Source organism: Uloborus diversus, chromosome 1, assembly GCF_026930045.1.
Source record: "Uloborus diversus isolate 005 chromosome 1, Udiv.v.3.1, whole genome shotgun sequence".
NCBI classification, from domain to species: Eukaryota; Metazoa; Arthropoda; class Arachnida; order Araneae; family Uloboridae; genus Uloborus; species Uloborus diversus.
In genome coordinates, this window is record NC_072731.1 from 26351377 (window position 1) to 26368898 (window position 17522).

The 17522-nt window shown below is 32.4% G+C and overlaps 1 protein-coding gene across 1 annotated transcript in view; it reads right to left on the reverse strand.

Moving 5' to 3' along the window:
- The window catches only part of LOC129234325 (prodigiosin synthesizing transferase PigC-like), a 117514-nt gene that overhangs the window by 70439 nt on the left and 29553 nt on the right, over window positions 1-17522 (reverse strand). Inside the window, exons 5-12 of the mRNA XM_054868317.1 lie at window positions 15059-15200; window positions 11604-11704; window positions 9467-9505; window positions 7626-7753; window positions 5272-5342; window positions 3213-3277; window positions 2358-2505; window positions 950-1064 (exon numbers count right to left, since the gene is read on the reverse strand). Of these exons, the coding sequence (XP_054724292.1) occupies window positions 950-1064; window positions 2358-2505; window positions 3213-3277; window positions 5272-5342; window positions 7626-7753; window positions 9467-9505; window positions 11604-11704; window positions 15059-15200 (809 nt within the window). The remainder of the gene's footprint in view (window positions 1-949; window positions 1065-2357; window positions 2506-3212; window positions 3278-5271; window positions 5343-7625; window positions 7754-9466; window positions 9506-11603; window positions 11705-15058; window positions 15201-17522) is intronic.

Consider the following 17522-nt stretch of genomic DNA (forward strand, 5'->3'; position numbering starts at 1 on the left):
TTTCTCAATAACAACTTCTTTTCTGATGTCTGGATTCAAGTTTAATAAATTTGTTATATTTATTTATTCGTGAAAGCCGCTATACATGACAGTACTTTGACTATTTCAATAATTTGAGTTTTTTTCTCAGTAGTCATACTTATTTTACTCTTGAATTTGAAACATTTAAATACCAAGGTTCACTAATATTGACAGGTTCACTAATTTGAGGAGTGAAAGTTATAAAAACATTTATAAATATGCGAAAGTCTTTAATGTCTTTTTAATGAGATCGAGTTAATGAAATTTAAGAAAGTTTAGTGCAGTTATTTAAGCTAAGATTAATTTATGATTTTATGGGTGGAGAGTTTAATTAAAAGATTTTTAAGGGCTCAAAAATTCATCAATATTCTTGATGGGATGATAAACAAAATTGGTTTTGAGACTAAAATAAATATTTATCCAGAGATTCATTAATAACAGTGATGATCTCTATTCTTGATGGGATGATAAACAAAATTGGTTGTGAGACTAAAATAAATATTTATCCAGAGATTCATTAGTAACAGTGATGATCTCAAGTGATGCGAAGTTTATTTACTGATTTAATAAAACACGAAAAATTCAATAGAAATCTTCATTGGAGCAAGGCATCAGAAACTTTAGAAACCCCCAATTGAATGTTCAAAGAAATATTGCTATTCTATTTATAGTCACAGGTTGTTGTCAAAATAAAACTTTTTAACGTTTCAATAAAATTTTTCACTTTCCATAGCAATACTAATGTACTAAATATTATCATAAAAGATAGCTATCTTATTATTACCGGTAGTATTTTTGAACATATGTTATAACACTATGTTATGCAACTTAACAGAAAAATAAAATGTAATAAATCTATTTAACAACCGTAAGTTTTCGAACTGTTTAATTAACTATGTTAAGCAACGCATTTACATTAAATAATTACCTTGCATGACGATTCGGCGATTCTTAGCACCAAGGGTCATATTTTTAATGGAAACTCCACCGTTTTCTCTCTGAAGAGTCACTGTGTCTGGTTCTTCTGATCCCGAAACAACAGTCTAAAATGATCGTTTGAGAAAATTAATCGAAAAGGAAAGAAGTTTTGACATACAATTAATTAAATTTTAAAATGAACATTGTTATACTGCAAAAATCATTCAAGTGTTTTAAATTATTTCGAGTTTTCTCAGCTTGTTGAAGTTCAAGGTATACTAATATAATTCTACTTATATCGCACAAAAAAGGGCTCTCAGGTGTCGTCAAGCATAAGTAAGAAGTGATAAAATGCGATTGAGCGGTTTATAGAAGTTAATGATCGGAAAACAAGTGATTCTGATAGTTGAAAGTTTAGCAAAATCACTTACAAATTATTTTCTTCGATTTCCTTTGCTAATCATTTGATCACATGCAAATCATCATCTTTGAATGACTCTGTCAAGTGTGTTTGCTAGAGATTGAACAACTATGGAAGGAACACCTTGAGTGATTTCAGAATTGTAATTTCATGCGAACAGTCGACTGTTCCACTTGCTATTAAATAAGAAATGTACATTGACAAAAGCGTACCACCATTACGAGCAGTTTTCCACGGCACAAAAGCAAACACATTTTATTTTTGTGAATGTAGAAAATATCTAAATATATAAACATTTGAAGGGCCACGGGGAAGAATGATCATAGTCCACCACGCTCAAATTTCCCTCATTACGTTTTTGAGTTTGAAATCTCGAATCGTTTCCAAGTTAGCCTCATTCTTCCCTGTTAAAACTCTATTATCTCACTATGATGATTCTTGCCTGAATAATATTTCTCTTGAATACTGTCTGTAATAATCTACGCGCTCCCATAGGTTAACCAGAGTTTTTTTTTTAGAAAAATGGACTTTGATCGTTCTTCCCCGTAGCCCTTCATTTGTCACTATAACTGTCCCATCAAAACACGTACAGATAAAAACTACACCAAAACCAAGTGGTCAAAATTAACCATGCAGTCAGAATTACTCCAAATTTTTACTTTTTGAGGTACATAGTTTGTCAATTTCGACAACTTCTTTAAAATCCGAAGTGAACCACTTAAGTTAATTATTTTTCTACATTCTAAGAGTCAAAAAATTACCACCTAAAGCATTAAAACGGTTTTTTTTTTTTTCAGGGAGGCATAAAAAAGTTAAAAATTAAAAAAGTGATAAGTGGTGATAATTAGCCTGTCTGACCCTACTTCATTCTGTAAGGAAAAATCCTTATTTTTCTCATGATTTTGTAGGAAGATTTGATTTATTTCCAGTACTGTATGTTATGAAGAGAAACACATGAAATATTAGTTTTAGTAAAAATATTAGCTTCAAAGGCTACCTCTCCAAGTCCATAGTTTCCAGTAATCGTAATCAAAGATGGGTTGCTTGTCAAAGGATCACATGTAAAAAGGACTCCAGCCACGTCGCATGCCACCATTTCCTGTATTACAACTGCCATTGGTGAGTTCAGCGGTTGTCCATAACGCCTGCAATTTGGTACAATAGAGATTATGGTAACAAATCGTTGCACTGGTTATTAATAAAAGAGCCCAAAAACAATGTCGGAGGCATTGCAGTCTGTTTCTCACTTGAATTTTGCATTCAAAAGCAATAAGAGAACTTTTTGTTCCGCTTTCTTTTAATTTTGCATAGCTCATACATAATACTGTAGTAGCCTGTAGTTTAGGCAGCTGTTAAATGTGGGAAGAGAAGAATACTAAATGCAATTAATATTAAATTGCTTAATTTTTTTCACACTCTGTTAAACGAATATTTTGTAAACACTTTGGCATCAATCGAAAAATGCCAAAGAATACTTTCATCCACTCTCTGATTACATAAAAAAAAAAAAAAAAACTAATGAGTCCCTTGTTTATAACTTGGCCAACTATTGTTTTCATCCATTAATTTACTCTATCTATGCGAAAACTGATTGTCTCAGTTGTCTAGGTTGAATTTTAGACTTGTACATGGACCAGTCATAGCTTTTGTTACCTGATTTTGAAGCACTTTTGCATATATGAGGCTCATAAGAGCATTTCGAACGATGATATTTGTTCTTTTCATATCATTTAGCCCTGTCGTATATTTTTTATGGACAAATTCGTAGGAAGTAATATTTTTAATGCTGTTTGTAATTTAAATTAAATCATTAAAATTAACTGTTTTAAATTGAAAACTCTTAAATAAGTACCTTTTGTATTCAACAGCTATGTATCCAAACTGAGACGCCCAACATTTCTTGATTGAAGTGAAAATCTAAATTAAAAGAAATGAATAATAAGGAATTTGTTTTAGTATTTTTTAAAAGTCTATCCAGTTTTCCAGTTAAAGCCGTATTTGGAGCATTATGGGACATCATACACAAGGGTCCTCTTTCATGAACTGTGAAATTTACTAGTTGTCACTATGTTGATGTTGATACAGGGTTCGTACGATCCTTCAAAACTCCTCCAATACTCCTTCATTTAGGAATTTTTTTTGAAGGGCCCTTCAGACTCTTTCATTTTGGTTTTAACTCCTTCAAAACTCCTTCTTTTTTAGTACATAATCTTCCTCTGTGACAGTAATTTAAATTATTTCAAACGACAACTAAGCTTCATCACATCGTCACAAGGGCGAAGGTATAAGGGCGATTTTAATGTAGTAATTTCGTATGTTTATTTTAATTTTTATAAAGATGTAATTTACAAATTGATAATTTAATTAAAAGTTGAAGGTGAAAATATTAGATGACTAAGACATTTCAAAAGCTTTTCAAGTTTTGATTATTGCTTTTCCTCCACCACACTCTCAACAGCAGAAGTCAGTTTGTCTAATTATTATTTAAATATTTAAAAATACTTAAGTGGATGTACTATATTAAGTGATTTTGTTAAAGAAAACAATTGCTTCTTAAATCGCAGTTTTGACATTCTAAAAAGGTCATCTATCTGTGATGTCATGTCTCCACCTTAAAGGGGGAGATGGGTTCATGAAATTGTGGCAAGGGGAAGAGCAAGAGTGACAAAAAAAGGTGGCATCATTCAGTTATTATAACAACATTTTTATGAAAAATATGACATTTGACAAAAGGAGAAATAAGGTGAAGTGTAACAAAGTGAGAAGAGGATCAAATATGTTGTAAAAAAGTCTGAGATCATTTAAGTACTCCTGCCCAAAAGTACTCCTTCAAAATCTCATTTTTACTCCTTCAGAACTCCTCCAAAACTCCTTCATTTTATTTCTGAAATTTAGTACGAACCCTGTGATATCATTGATTGGTTAACTACCTTCCCATTTGTTGTATACTTTGTCTTATTATGAATGAGACACTTTATGATACGAAAAAAGATTTGATTTGTTTCCAAAACTGCATGTGCATATAATGAGTTAATTATACGTAATTGCTAGTGAGGTTTTCTGTTTTTTTTTCTAATTTATTTTTACTTTATTTTATTTATTTATATACTTACGTTTTACTGTACAAAATAAATTGCGTCTTACATTCTTTAGAAAAAATTATCTTTCTTCTGAAATATGGAAGCAATAATGCCTTTAACGAAGTAAGAAGAAATTAGTTTTTTTTTTTATTTCTGAAAACTGTATCGAGTTTCATAGGTATGTGTCTAAAAGATAGGAACGTAAAATGAAGAATTTAATTGTTTTCATTGGTGAGCAGGAAAGTCAATCTATCACTGCGGAATTCCTTTACTAAAATATATTTATGTACGATTCTTGTACATATTAATAAGTAGTTTATTTTGTAAGATACCAATCAATGAATTTGAAAATTTAGGAGTAAGCGTGTTATCTAAGTGTAAAACATATTAAAATATTGCTTGAATTATTGCATACGTTCAGCATGCTCTTCCCGATGAACATACTGTTAACCTGATAGTCGCACATGAAGCATTACGGATTTCTAATTACGTATAAGAGGCATATGCCTAGGATTTCAAACTCTTGAGGTCGCCAAATTGTTTTTGAAGAAATACTTTTAAAATTTTACTTAAAACCGTAAAAATTGACCTCCATTTCCTGCGGTTTCTTGTTTAAAGTATGATTGCTGGCCACATTATGTAGAATTAGTAATTTCTTCAAACCAAAGCATTTCTAAAACCACACAAGAACTTCTGCTAAAAGTGTATGAGTTTTTGCGGTTTTGACACTTTTTAAATTATGCAACTCAATTGTAAGTGAGCAGGTAATTTAGCATTTTTTGAGTTCGTATAGCGCCAAGTGTAACATACATTCGGAATAAAATAAAATACCTCTTTCAATCCATGTACACCTAAAAAGGTGTCCATTTGTCCAGCAGCAGACATTTGCTCGGTATCTTCCCCTGTACAAAATATATATTTTGTTTAGTTATTAAATTACTTATTTTAAATATTGAAAAAAATTAAAGGTATGAAGATTTCAATAAAGAAAAGAAATCAATCTTAATTAAGAAGAGCAGCTGAAGAGAATGGGGTCGTTTCCAAAATTTGAAAAGTTTTTTTTTTTTTTTTTTTTTTCTGAAAGAGTTCTTAAAAACAAAGGAGCTGACCATTTATCAATAAATTTGTTTACGTTTAATATTTTTAAAAAATTACTTAAATCGGAGCGTTTTCATTGTTTACGGCTTCTGCCGATGACATCACAAATGATGAAATGCCATCCAGTGTTGCCATTGACAGTGAAAAATATTTAATTCGCATCTTTACTCACGTGTATTGGCAACGATATGGTTAGTAGCAAGCGTAGAGCGCAGTTTTAATTCGCTGCTTGATTATCATACCGTGGAAACGTAGTAGAAAGATGCGGCAAAGTGCGTCATTTGTGACGTCATCAAGACAACGCGTTGTTTGAAAAATCGGACATTTAAAAAGTTTATTTAAAAAAAAAACAGTTGAGAAAATAAAAGTATTTTCCGGTTCCATGGTTTTTTTTTTTTTTTTTTTTTTTTGCCATTTCAATGACTAAAAGTATTACTTTTAACTGAAGGAAATCACCCCATTATATGCGTCGAAAAACATATTAACTGTACGAGCGTTTTGTTCTTTGCATTACATTATGACTTCAAAATAAATATGTGCGAATTTGTGTAAAATATTCATGGGGAAAATGAATTAAATGTCGTGTCATAGTCATTTAAAATCACTTTTGAAGATATGAGATGTCATGACCTCGAGAAGGGGGAATTCTGTGCTAACATATAAGACAAGAAAGAAATATAAGGGCTGGCTGGGACGTGACATTCAATGGTAATGATGCATTCAGCTACAATAGCGCTCATATCATGTTTACGAAAAATATAAAGCACAAGATGTAACCTGGGACTTATTTTTGTCCACGACCTGGAGTAGTTCAGGAGACAAAAAGCTGATGGCAAGCTAGCATTTCCGTTGCAAAGTTATTACAGCAAACTTAAAAATTGCACAGAAGGAAAAAGTGTCTGGAGAATAGCATATTAGTTGAACTTAAACTTTCAATTATATTTTCCCATTTAAGTTCATTTTCGTAGACTACTGTGGTTTTCCCCCTTGTTTTCATGCACGATATTTATCTTATAGGCTGACAAGAAATATCTTAGACACAAATAATACTCCATATTTTTAATGCTAATGAAAATATTATGACCCAACTTCAAAATAAATATTAATACATTATTTCGTCTAATATATTTACAAATTTTCAAAATGGCTTCATTTAGGATTAATACAGAGTTTTAACCGTGTCGCAAAATACTCGGCTCTGGGCCGCAACTCACTTACTGATATTTTATCCTATGCCTTGCATAAGGTTTTCTTTTGGGATGCCAGAGTTTTATGAAGTTTAGCACACCCCTTGTCTCCACGATGGATCAAACAGAACTAATTGGACCATTGAGTTAAATGTGAGGAAGGCGGTGGTCATTCTTGAGCTCCAATGAAGTCCGGAAAATGTGTCTTGCACCAGTCTTGAGTGACTTTAGCTCTGTGTGCAGGTGTGGAATCCTGTTGGAAGGACCATCTTTTGTTTCCAAAGCACTTTTGTGAACAAGGTAAGAGAACATCTTCCAAAATGCGCTTGCGATATGTTTCTTGACTAATTTTATGCCCTGATTAACAAAAACAAGTGATGCTTTGTCACTAGTACATATCTCACCCTAAACCATTTGATTGAGGTCGTTGACGCAGTTTAACAGCGCAAGAAGTTCCTAGAGACAAGATTGTCTGCTAAACTTTCTAAAATTTGGGAATTTCTAAAGAAATCTTTATGCAAGGGATGGGATAAAATATCAGTAAGTGAAAAAGGAGCCGAAAATTTTGTGACACGTTAAAAGCTCTGTATTAAAATCAAAGATAGTCACATTGAAAATTTGTAAATACATCGGACGAAATAATGTATTCATATTTACTTTGCAGTTTGGTCGTAATATTTTCATTAGCATTAAAGTTATGGTGTAATGTGTGGCCAATTTATTTCTTGTCACCCTGTATAAATCCGTATTTTTAATTCCGTTTACATTATTGTAGTTTTTCCCTTCAAGCCAGAAATATTTAACTACTAGAAAAAGTATCACGAAGACTTCTGTAATTAGGTTTAAAATTTAAAAAAACGAAGGTAGTGGAAAGTCAGCAAAGTAGCAAATGCAACTCACCTGTAGCCGAAGACCGCACAGCAAACTTATGAAGATTTATTTTGTTGTCGAATAGAGTATTGAGTTGCTTTTCAATCTCATTACAAATTTTGTCTGGTAACGATGTCCTAACTACGATTGCAGAAACTCTGGAAAATATTTTTTAAAAAGCTGCTGTACAAAATTGAGTATTTGTTATTAGTACATGTATACTAACTATTAACAAGTAAAAACAGCAATAAATTATTGAATATTGAAATGATTAGAGTAGAAAAGAAATACTAACAAGAACCATAAAAATAAGAACAAACAAGAAAAAGAAAAATTCGAAAGAAAGATTAAATGATAATGAAAAACGAGCTGATGTGTGCATCACATGACTTCCTTTTACTCCAATTTAATGTCATTTCCCATTACTGGCACTTTTAATGAGATTCAATAGTTTATTCTCTAAATATCACGAACAGTGGCCAAATTGAAACCGATTTTAAAAAAATCGCCAAGTTGCCGACAAAACTTGATGACCAAAAGACTGGCGATATATATCGCAAAATTTCCGCCAAATTATAACACCACGTGATTTAACTCCCGAATGCAACCAAAAATCATTGTTCAAATTAACAATGATTCCCCCCCCCCAAAGGGGCAAAAAAAACCTTCAGAGACACCCGAATGCAACCAAAAGAGGAGGTGCACAACTAGACCCCACTAGGAGTCTACGTACCAAATTTCAACTTTATAAGACTTACCGTTCTTGAGTTATGCGACATACATACGCACATATGCACATACATACGTACACACAGACGTCACGAGAAAATTCGTTGCAATTAACTCGGGAATCGTCATTATGGATATTTCGTGTCTATACGTTCTTTGGTAGAGTCGGAAAAAAACTCAATATGCATCCGGGGTGAGTAAAATGGAAATTAAGGTCGATTTTTTAATGAAAATTTTTTTTGGGAATGCAATACTTCCTTTTTTGCGAAAGGAAGTAAAAAAATGTTTCACACAAATTTTAGTAGGAATTTAAAACAATCACAGAAAAAAGCTGATTTTGATTGATTAAAATTTTTCTAGAAATTCTTAAATGCATTGTAACAGGTGTTCTCAAACTGGGTGCCGCGGCACCCTGAGTGCCGTAGGAAGAGGTGAGGGTTGCTGCAAAGTGTTTAGTATCAATATAGTATATGTAAGGTGAGTGCGCCAATAATGCCCGTTTGACCAGAAAGGAAATGCTCCATTTCTTCGTACAGTATCACGAAAATTCACTAGATCCTCTCTCATCGTCATCAAAAGCCTAACTGATGATAAAGCGTTATTAACAAATCATTTTTAACCACCAGGCAACAGTGCAACAGTGTAGCAAAAGTTTTGCCGAAGAGTGATGTCAAAATCAACTGATCTTATTACATGGTAAATTATGTTTCTACATGATTCCCTGAAGTTTAACTAGAATTTAAAAAAAAATGCATATTGTTCTTGAAACATAAGTTATGTAGCGGACGAATGCAAAAAGAAAAATGCCGTTGTTTGTCATGTGTTCTCATGATTTGATAACCTAGAAAAGCAGATTGTAGTACGATCGGACCATGGTTCGCCTCTTTTACACTCCGGTGTCCTTATAACATAACACCGGATTATTTGGAAGGAGCATATGATTCCTTGACGCATATGCTGCACGAACTGCTCGCAGGAGTGGGAAAACCAATTTGAAAATAGCGACTTATTAGTTGTTTACATAATAGAGATGGACTAGGGGGCCGTGAAAAAATTATAAATCTTTAAAGGGTACCGCGATCGAAAAAACGAGAATCCCTGCATTATAAGAATCTATACTATTAGGGAGATTCAATACTTACTTTTCACACGCTTTGCTTACGTCACCCTTAACGTTTCCACTAAAATAAAAATGTATACATAAGTTTTTACAAAAAAAAAAAAAAAAAAATCATTAGTTTGTTGCGTAAATATTTTTCAGATTTTCAAACAATTAAGTTTCGTTAGCACTTTTAATACTTTACTCCAAATTGCAAGTATGAAGTAGAAAAATTTAGAAGTGTTATTTATTACCTATATATTCAGGTAATTACTACCAGAATCCCATTTTTGTACGAAATAAGCAACATTTTACAGCAAAGTATCTGAACAACACTTTAAGCTACGTTAATAGGCAAGATGTCTATATTTATTGTAGCTCAATATTTAATGTCTTAGAAGTTAGATATTAGAATATAGTTTCAGCTGGTAAGAGATCTTTAAGTCATCTAGGGATATATAATTTATGTTGTTTGAGCCAATGAATACAAATTTTTAAAAGCAACTTAATATAAATTTTTATACATCTAGTTATTTGTATAATATTTAGTATAACTCTTTTGATACTCTGGAATCGACGATAAAACGAGTTTCACTGTTTTATGACTAAAACTGTCCGCTCAGTATCGACTTAATAATTTTACCAATCGGCCTCTATTTATTTCATCATCCTGTAAATTACAGGCATATGATATGCTAAGTAATATAAATTTGCAGGCAGTCAACTATGAACTGGACATTAAAAAAAAATCGTCCGAAGTAAAGATTTTCATATCTTTATGAGAAAGTCAATTTAGTAGAAAAATTGACAATTTATATTTCGTATCTTTTATTTATCGTATTTATTTAGTTTACATTAAGCATTTCTTAACTTTAAATGTTTAATGCAATTGTTGAAGTGCACTCCGGGCAAAGTGAAATAAATAAATTTCGCTTACTTATTCATTCATTAATTACATCGCTTAAAAAAATCATTTATTAAAAAATTCAGTTATTAACCCAACTTATTTTCTTATGCATTCAATACTTTATTCACTCATTTTTTTTCTTCTATATTAATTAGTTAGTGTTTATTTATTCGTTTAGTGCTTTATTATTGATTCGCTTATATATTCATTCGTTTATTTATACACTAGTGGACAATTGCTAAGGACGGATCACAACGTGCTATGTAGCATGCAAAAAATAAGTGTAATTCGATAGCAAGTGAAATAAACTAATGCCAGAACACCAGAACACTACAATGGCGATAATTTATTGTGCTCTGAAATCCAGAAGGCGTTAAAAAGTGTTCAAAGTACAAAACGGTCATCTTGTGCTGAATACGTAAAAGTGAAAAAATGTAACTACCGTCTTTTACCCTTCTTAAATCTTAACACGGCCACTCGCAAAATCTTCTAACGGATGTCAGGAAGACATACCGAAAAATTCAAGTTCGTCAACAAGTCCCGTCTAACTCAGCCTTTGAACAACAATAGTGGTCACGCGCCAAGTCCTTTATATCGCTTATCGGCGCTATCACGTGACAAGCAACGTCATGAATCTAAAATTTGCATACACACAACACGTCTTACTGTATCCCATACTTTTCCTTATTTCCATATTTCCTTGCCATCCATTTTGTGGTTCCTAAGGCTGATGTTACCAGCCGTCCTTAGCAATCGTCAACCAGTGTACATTTATTTGATAAAACAGATTTTTAATGAACAAATAGAAAATATTTCATTCGAAAAACCTTTGAGTTTTTCACTTTGCTTCATGTACTTTTAAAATACAATTTTTCTACTTTTTTATGGTAAAAATTTACTGCCAAGTTTTGAAAAATAATATTTCACTATTAGTTTTATTACAAAGTTCATTATTAATGTAATTTTCATAACAACTTTCAAATTTGTTCATTTTGAAAAAGGTAAGTCGTCTTAACTATGTCACTCAGCCCTACTTTATTTTTTTCTTGAGTGATACTTAAAGAAAATAATGCATAAAATTACGCTCCCAGTTGCATTTCTTCGCGAGTAATTTTAACAGAAATTTTCTTGAAATAAAAGAAAAAAAAAGAATTAATAACTTCTTTTGTGTATAATTAGACTACTGAACAATTTCAGCTTCTGGTGCAATTTTGAGCCGTATGTGCCAGAATTGTTCACTTAGCAAAAACGAGTGAAGATAAAAGACACTTACTAAGCAATATCTTCTAAATCTCGAATCTCATCTTCAATTTCTCGTGTCAGAAATTCTGAATATGCAGATGTGGTCACAACAATGCCGTTTGGAACAACGAACTGCAAAATAACACCATTTTACACACAAAATACTTCTAAATATTTAGTAACTTCTCGCACATCGCGACTTTGGAATGTAAGTTTACTGTACCGCACTTCGCGGAACTGAAATAAAACGATCTCTCTAATGCTGATAATACTGATACATTTTCTGTCTTTCCAGTGATTTTATAACTATTTTGTTATTAATTGAGAAGTAGCATCCAGAGTAAAGCGATTCCATTTATTTTTATTCCTACAAAAAGAATAAAAATTCCAATAAACATTACGGTCTGGGCTAATCATGAGACTTCACTCTTGTTTTCATTTTTAAATTAACAGTATTGTGCAATTATTTACGGTTAAAAATAGTTTGGTTTTGATCACACTAGTCAACAAAAAATAACTTTTTGTCTGCATCCTGGTTTGAAATTGTCAACTCCTACTAATTTTGGGTCGAGAAAAACGAATATGGTAGTGGATTTTTTTTTAATTAGCTCTTGTATTTTCAAGATACATAACAGCCCATTGGAGAAAGACACACAGCAACCGCTCATTGATCTAAATTTAATGTTAAAAAGGAAAAAAAAATCTGTGCAATAAATGTTATTCTCTTTTAATAGTTCATCAGCATTTGGTGAGCATTAACTGAGCCCAATTACCCTGATATATGCTTCCATTGTAAAGATATCTTGGTGAAACCTTTTGTCATGCTCAATGTTCATTGCTTTAGTTTTTAAGCAAAGAAAACTGGAAAAAATGAACAAAACAGAATTTCAAAGACACATCATTCATCAATGGTCACAGAACTTTCGTAGGGATTGTTTGACCGAGTGGTTTTAGTTCTCGTCTTCTCTGCTGCTTAGAAATACTTGTAATATACCCTTAAAGGCTTCCTGGTAGTTTTTTTCTGCTTTCGCATTTTTTTTTCTTTCAAAAACAGTGATTTTTATAATTGCATGTACTTGAAGGGCCGTTTAAAATTCTCTTCTTAACATTACTTTCAACATATCTTGGAAATTTCCCTGTTAAGTATTGGAAAACCATCTTTGTTAGCAGCTTTCACGAAGTTCTTCGTTACTCCCAGCAGAATGAGCATGGGTGGAAGCAGAAATGGGTGTTTCTACTATAGAGTCTGATTTTGGGCATTTCTCTTCCTAGAATTTAAATTTCGTGAAGTCCATTTCGGTTTTATGTGGTGAGATTTTCTATTTCAATCAGGGGTCGAAGTTTAGAAGACAGTCAGTCCCACGGGGAGTGTTTCTATTTGCCAGGAAAAAAGAACATTAGTGAGAATTTACTATCCTAGTCGCATCTATATCTTGGAAAGTTAAACTAACCTCAACTTTTTATGCTGATTTTCGTGTTCAGCGAGACAAAATATTTCGGAAATAGCTATCCCAACCAAACATAAATGTGAAAAAGAAGCCAAGTTCGGTTAAAATGAGGTGCGGGAAAGACGGTGTCACCGACAAAAAAAATTTCAGATCTAAACAGTTACCAAGTTTCATAGCAGTTCCTCATAGAAGTTGGATTTTCCCATGTTCTTCAATTCATTAAGAAAACAATTTTTTACTTTCTTTGATAATGGATTTTAAGATTGCGGCAAGTTTTAGTCATCACTATTTTTAAAAAAAATTTTTCAAACTTGCCAAGTTTTAAATCCAATATCAAAGAAAGTAAAAAATTGTTTTCTAAATGAATTGAAGAACATGGGAAAATCCAACTTCTATGAGGAACTGCTATGGAACTTGGTAACTGTTTAGATCTGAAATTTTTTTTGTCGGTGACACCGTCTTTCCCGCACCTCATTTTAACCGAACTTGGCTTCTTTTTCACATTTATGTTTTGTTGGGATATCATTACTTTTTGGAAAGCTAAATCAAAGGTTATGTTCTAATTCAGACAGTTATAAATGCAAAAGCGTATATTACAAATATATGATTTCCTTTTTTCCCTGCTGTTACGGTTTGCAGTTTCTTTTTATTAGAAGTTATGAAAATATTTTGATAACTGGAGACTTGGCGCGATCGCTAATTTTGAGCAATAATCATCTGTTATTCAATTTATCAGCAAGGCCAACGTACTATAGCTCTTGGTCTCCTGGCTTCCTCAAATTTATCGACAATTAGGAAAATTGATAAGACTCATCTCAAAATCTGTCTAGAGTTTCTTTATTGTCCGGAGGGATTATCATAAGGTAGATCGTAAAATATGCAGAATTTGCGAAAATATTTCTCAATTGTTGAAATTATTGCTGCCATTTTTGCTCCTCCTGTAAAATTTTGCATTTAGTTGAGATCTAAAGTGTTTATAAAATTTTAAAGCCGGTTATTTTTGATTTTAAAGACTTAAGTTCTAGATTTGCAATTTTAATTATTTGATGGATCATTTTTTATTTTAGCGGAACTTAAAGTATTGTTTCAAGCCCCTTTTTGGTTAGAAATTAAATTGTTAATTTAAAACATGAACAACCTTGGTTTGGCAACGTTTGACCAGCCCATTTGTTTTGATTTATTTGGCGAAATATTTTGCAACCGCGCGGTGAAGTGTTTACGCCGTGATGCTCATAAAAAATAACGAAGTTTTTTACTATTTTAATGTAGTTTTTTGACTTTTTAGATTTTTTCCTTTACATATGCATGAAAATCTATCTTTATGCCAAATTTCAAGTATGTGAGATGCTTGGAAGTTCATAAACATTTTGATGAGTGAGTGAGTGAGTGAGTCAGTGTAAAAAATGACACTTTTCAGATAGTAATAATTCCATAACTATAAGAGGTACATTCATGAAATTTAGGGTTATAGGTCTGCTAAGCAGCTCTATTAGACATACAAAATTTCAAGCACGTAGATTTAATAGTTTTTGAGAAATGAGGGAGTCAAAAGTAGCTTGAAATGGTTCGTGTAAGATACACACTGGCAGATGTGTCACCTGATTTCCGAACTTGGCTGACACACTGCCGTGTGTCTAAATTTTGAGCCGGATGCATTTCTGGTGTTGATTAGTATCATTAATTTGGTTTTGATCAATCTTCTCTTTCTCGACTTTCGTTTCAAATTCTATTAAACTTAAGTGTTTGTACAGCGAATCGTATTTACAACCTTTTAAAAAAGCATGTATTGGACTGGTTAGCTGGTTTTGATGTAAACCGAGTTATTGGCACCGGATTTGACCGGGTTAAGTTCTATCCCCTTAAAGTCACTTTGACGCTGACTAGTATCGACCAAGATCTATCAAATAAAGGAAAAGAAAATCGGGAACAAACCAGTTCAATCATGAGTTGAGTTGCTGTTGATACTAAACGTACCTTACTTAATACGTAATGTTTGTTTAGTTTAAAGAACATGTTTCGAGGTATGAAAAATGTTCACCGTTTTATCTTCTTCGCTGAGTTTCGTGAGCTTTCCTAGTGAGGCTCCTTTTCCACCCGATATTTCAGGAACTTGGGATATTTCTTCACTGAATTTTACTGTCAATGGAATGCCTGTAAAGCGGATGAGGATATCAAATATTCTAATAAATATATACAAAATTTTAAAAGATATAATTAAGCTAATACTCACTGTCCGGGATGCGCAATGGCGGAACTTTCAGCTTACGCTTTGGTTCCTCTAGCGTTTCACTGCACAAAACAGGAGAAAAAAGAATTAAGAACTACGGAGTGTGAGCTAGCTTTTTAATCTATACAAATAAAACCAGGTGCATGTACCTGTCGTCGCCTCAGAGCAACAGTAGGATATCTTATTGTTATTTCTGGGATTGGATGTCTTACTGTTGCTCTGGGGCGACGATGTGTTTGTTTGTGTATGAGTGTGTCGGTCGCCTACTGGCCAGATGAAAAGGTTCAGAAGTAGGCGAGTGTGGGCCAAAGTGGATAGGTTTTCGAAGAACACTCGAAAATTGTAGTTTTTGGATTTTTATCGCAACAATTTCGGTTTTATTTCCCAGCAGGGTGCTTGATCTTCAAAATAAAAAGTGATTTTTGTATTATTCCAAACCTAATATTTGTTTGTTATCAATTTTTACAAACATTTGAAAAACCCTCTTTGCCCTATCACGGAGCCCAATGCGGGTAAGCTTAACTAATTGTAGTTTGGTACATTATAACAATCAAATATGAAGTTATAAATGATTAAAATAGTTGACTAGCTACCTGCCATTATATATAAAAAAATTAAAACAGTTGTACTTATCTAATTTAAAGTCAGAACATTTTTTTTATAAAACATAAAGAAATAACTGATTATATTAATTGCCATCCTTAAAAATAACTTTTTAAAGTTATACTTATCCTATTAAAATCGAAAATCTACGTCAGCACACGAATCAAGAAATCATAAGTAAATAAATGTTCATATTCTATACCCGCTTTGCCCGACCCGATTTGTCCAAAAGCACGTTTTTATTTCAATAATTATAACCTTAAATTTAAAAAAGAAACAAATGAAATGACTATCGTAGTTTGTAGGTGAATGGTGTCAGAATAAAGTAATGTTATTGATAATAAAAAAAAGTTGACAATAAAAAAATTTATTTTTTTCTTTCTTGTTTTTTGCCTTTGTTTGAAATTTAACAAGAGCTTTTGACCCCCTTTTTTTAAAGTTAATTGTTTTAACGTATTTTCATATTTTATGGAAATTATAAACAGCTGTAGTTCCAAAATTAATACAAAGTCGCTACGACCACATGAATGAATTCTACCTTCACTCTATGAAATTTTTGAATTTGTTTCCGTTCTTTTGAATTGATCAAAAGATTGCAATAGTTGTCCAATATATGAAGATTATGTCATGCTATCTCACATTAAATTCTAAGAATTTTGGAAACCGTAATATTTGCAGATGATTTTGTAAAGTTACTAGCTGTTTGTTCTTATGTTCATTGCGTCTTTTTTTTTTCTGCCAATCTTTTTTGAGGGTACAAAAACTGGCGGCTGATCCTGGGTACTATTACCAAAGCCATTACATTCATTTTACATATGACTCGTTCAGAGCTAAGGGGGGTTCATTCCACTTGACTTGAGACTAAAGTGGGACTTGATCCACTTTAGCACTGAACGCCTCCAATATTGTTTGGTTTATAATTTAAAATTCGAATAAACAAACAAGCAATAAAGTAAGAAATAACGTCAAAAAGCACAAATTGCAGATTACTGCAGACACGTGTTTCAGAGTTACAAGGAACACCTTTTTCAATGCAAAATGTAATGAGCTTGTGGATGAAAAGACGTCCGACAAAAACCAAAAGCTAGATAAACAAACAGTTTAAAAGATAGAAATAGCGGATTAACCAAACACCAATGAGAAAATTATAACCAATAAAGAACCAATAGGAATGCGAACAAAGGGCAGGAGCTCTCTCACAGGCACAGTCAAGCCCAAAGAAAGAATTCATCTGGACAAATATTAAGCTAAAGCTGAAACAAAAAGAAAATGTCAATAACCGTGAACCGCAAGAAAGGAAAAGTTGAATAGAAGAAAAAACATCAGGAAATGAAATAAACAAAAACAAATTTTTTTCGGAGAAGGAAAAAATAAAGATAAATAGAAGAAAAGGGGTTGGGGGGGGGGGGGGGGTGGAAAGTCAACCAATGACAAGAAAGGTTAAAATAAACAAAGCAAAATAGATAAAAATGAATGGAAAAAAATAAAGTATACAAAATAGAAAAAAGTGGATCGGGAAGGACAGTGTGAAAGATATGGGAGCTAGACGTTGGAAAAATACGGAACTGCTTTAAGTACATTAACTAAGTTAGAACAGTTCCTCAAAATATGGAAAGATTCCCAGAAGTCAAGATCTGATGAATTGGGACATTTTTAGATAATCTAATAAGAG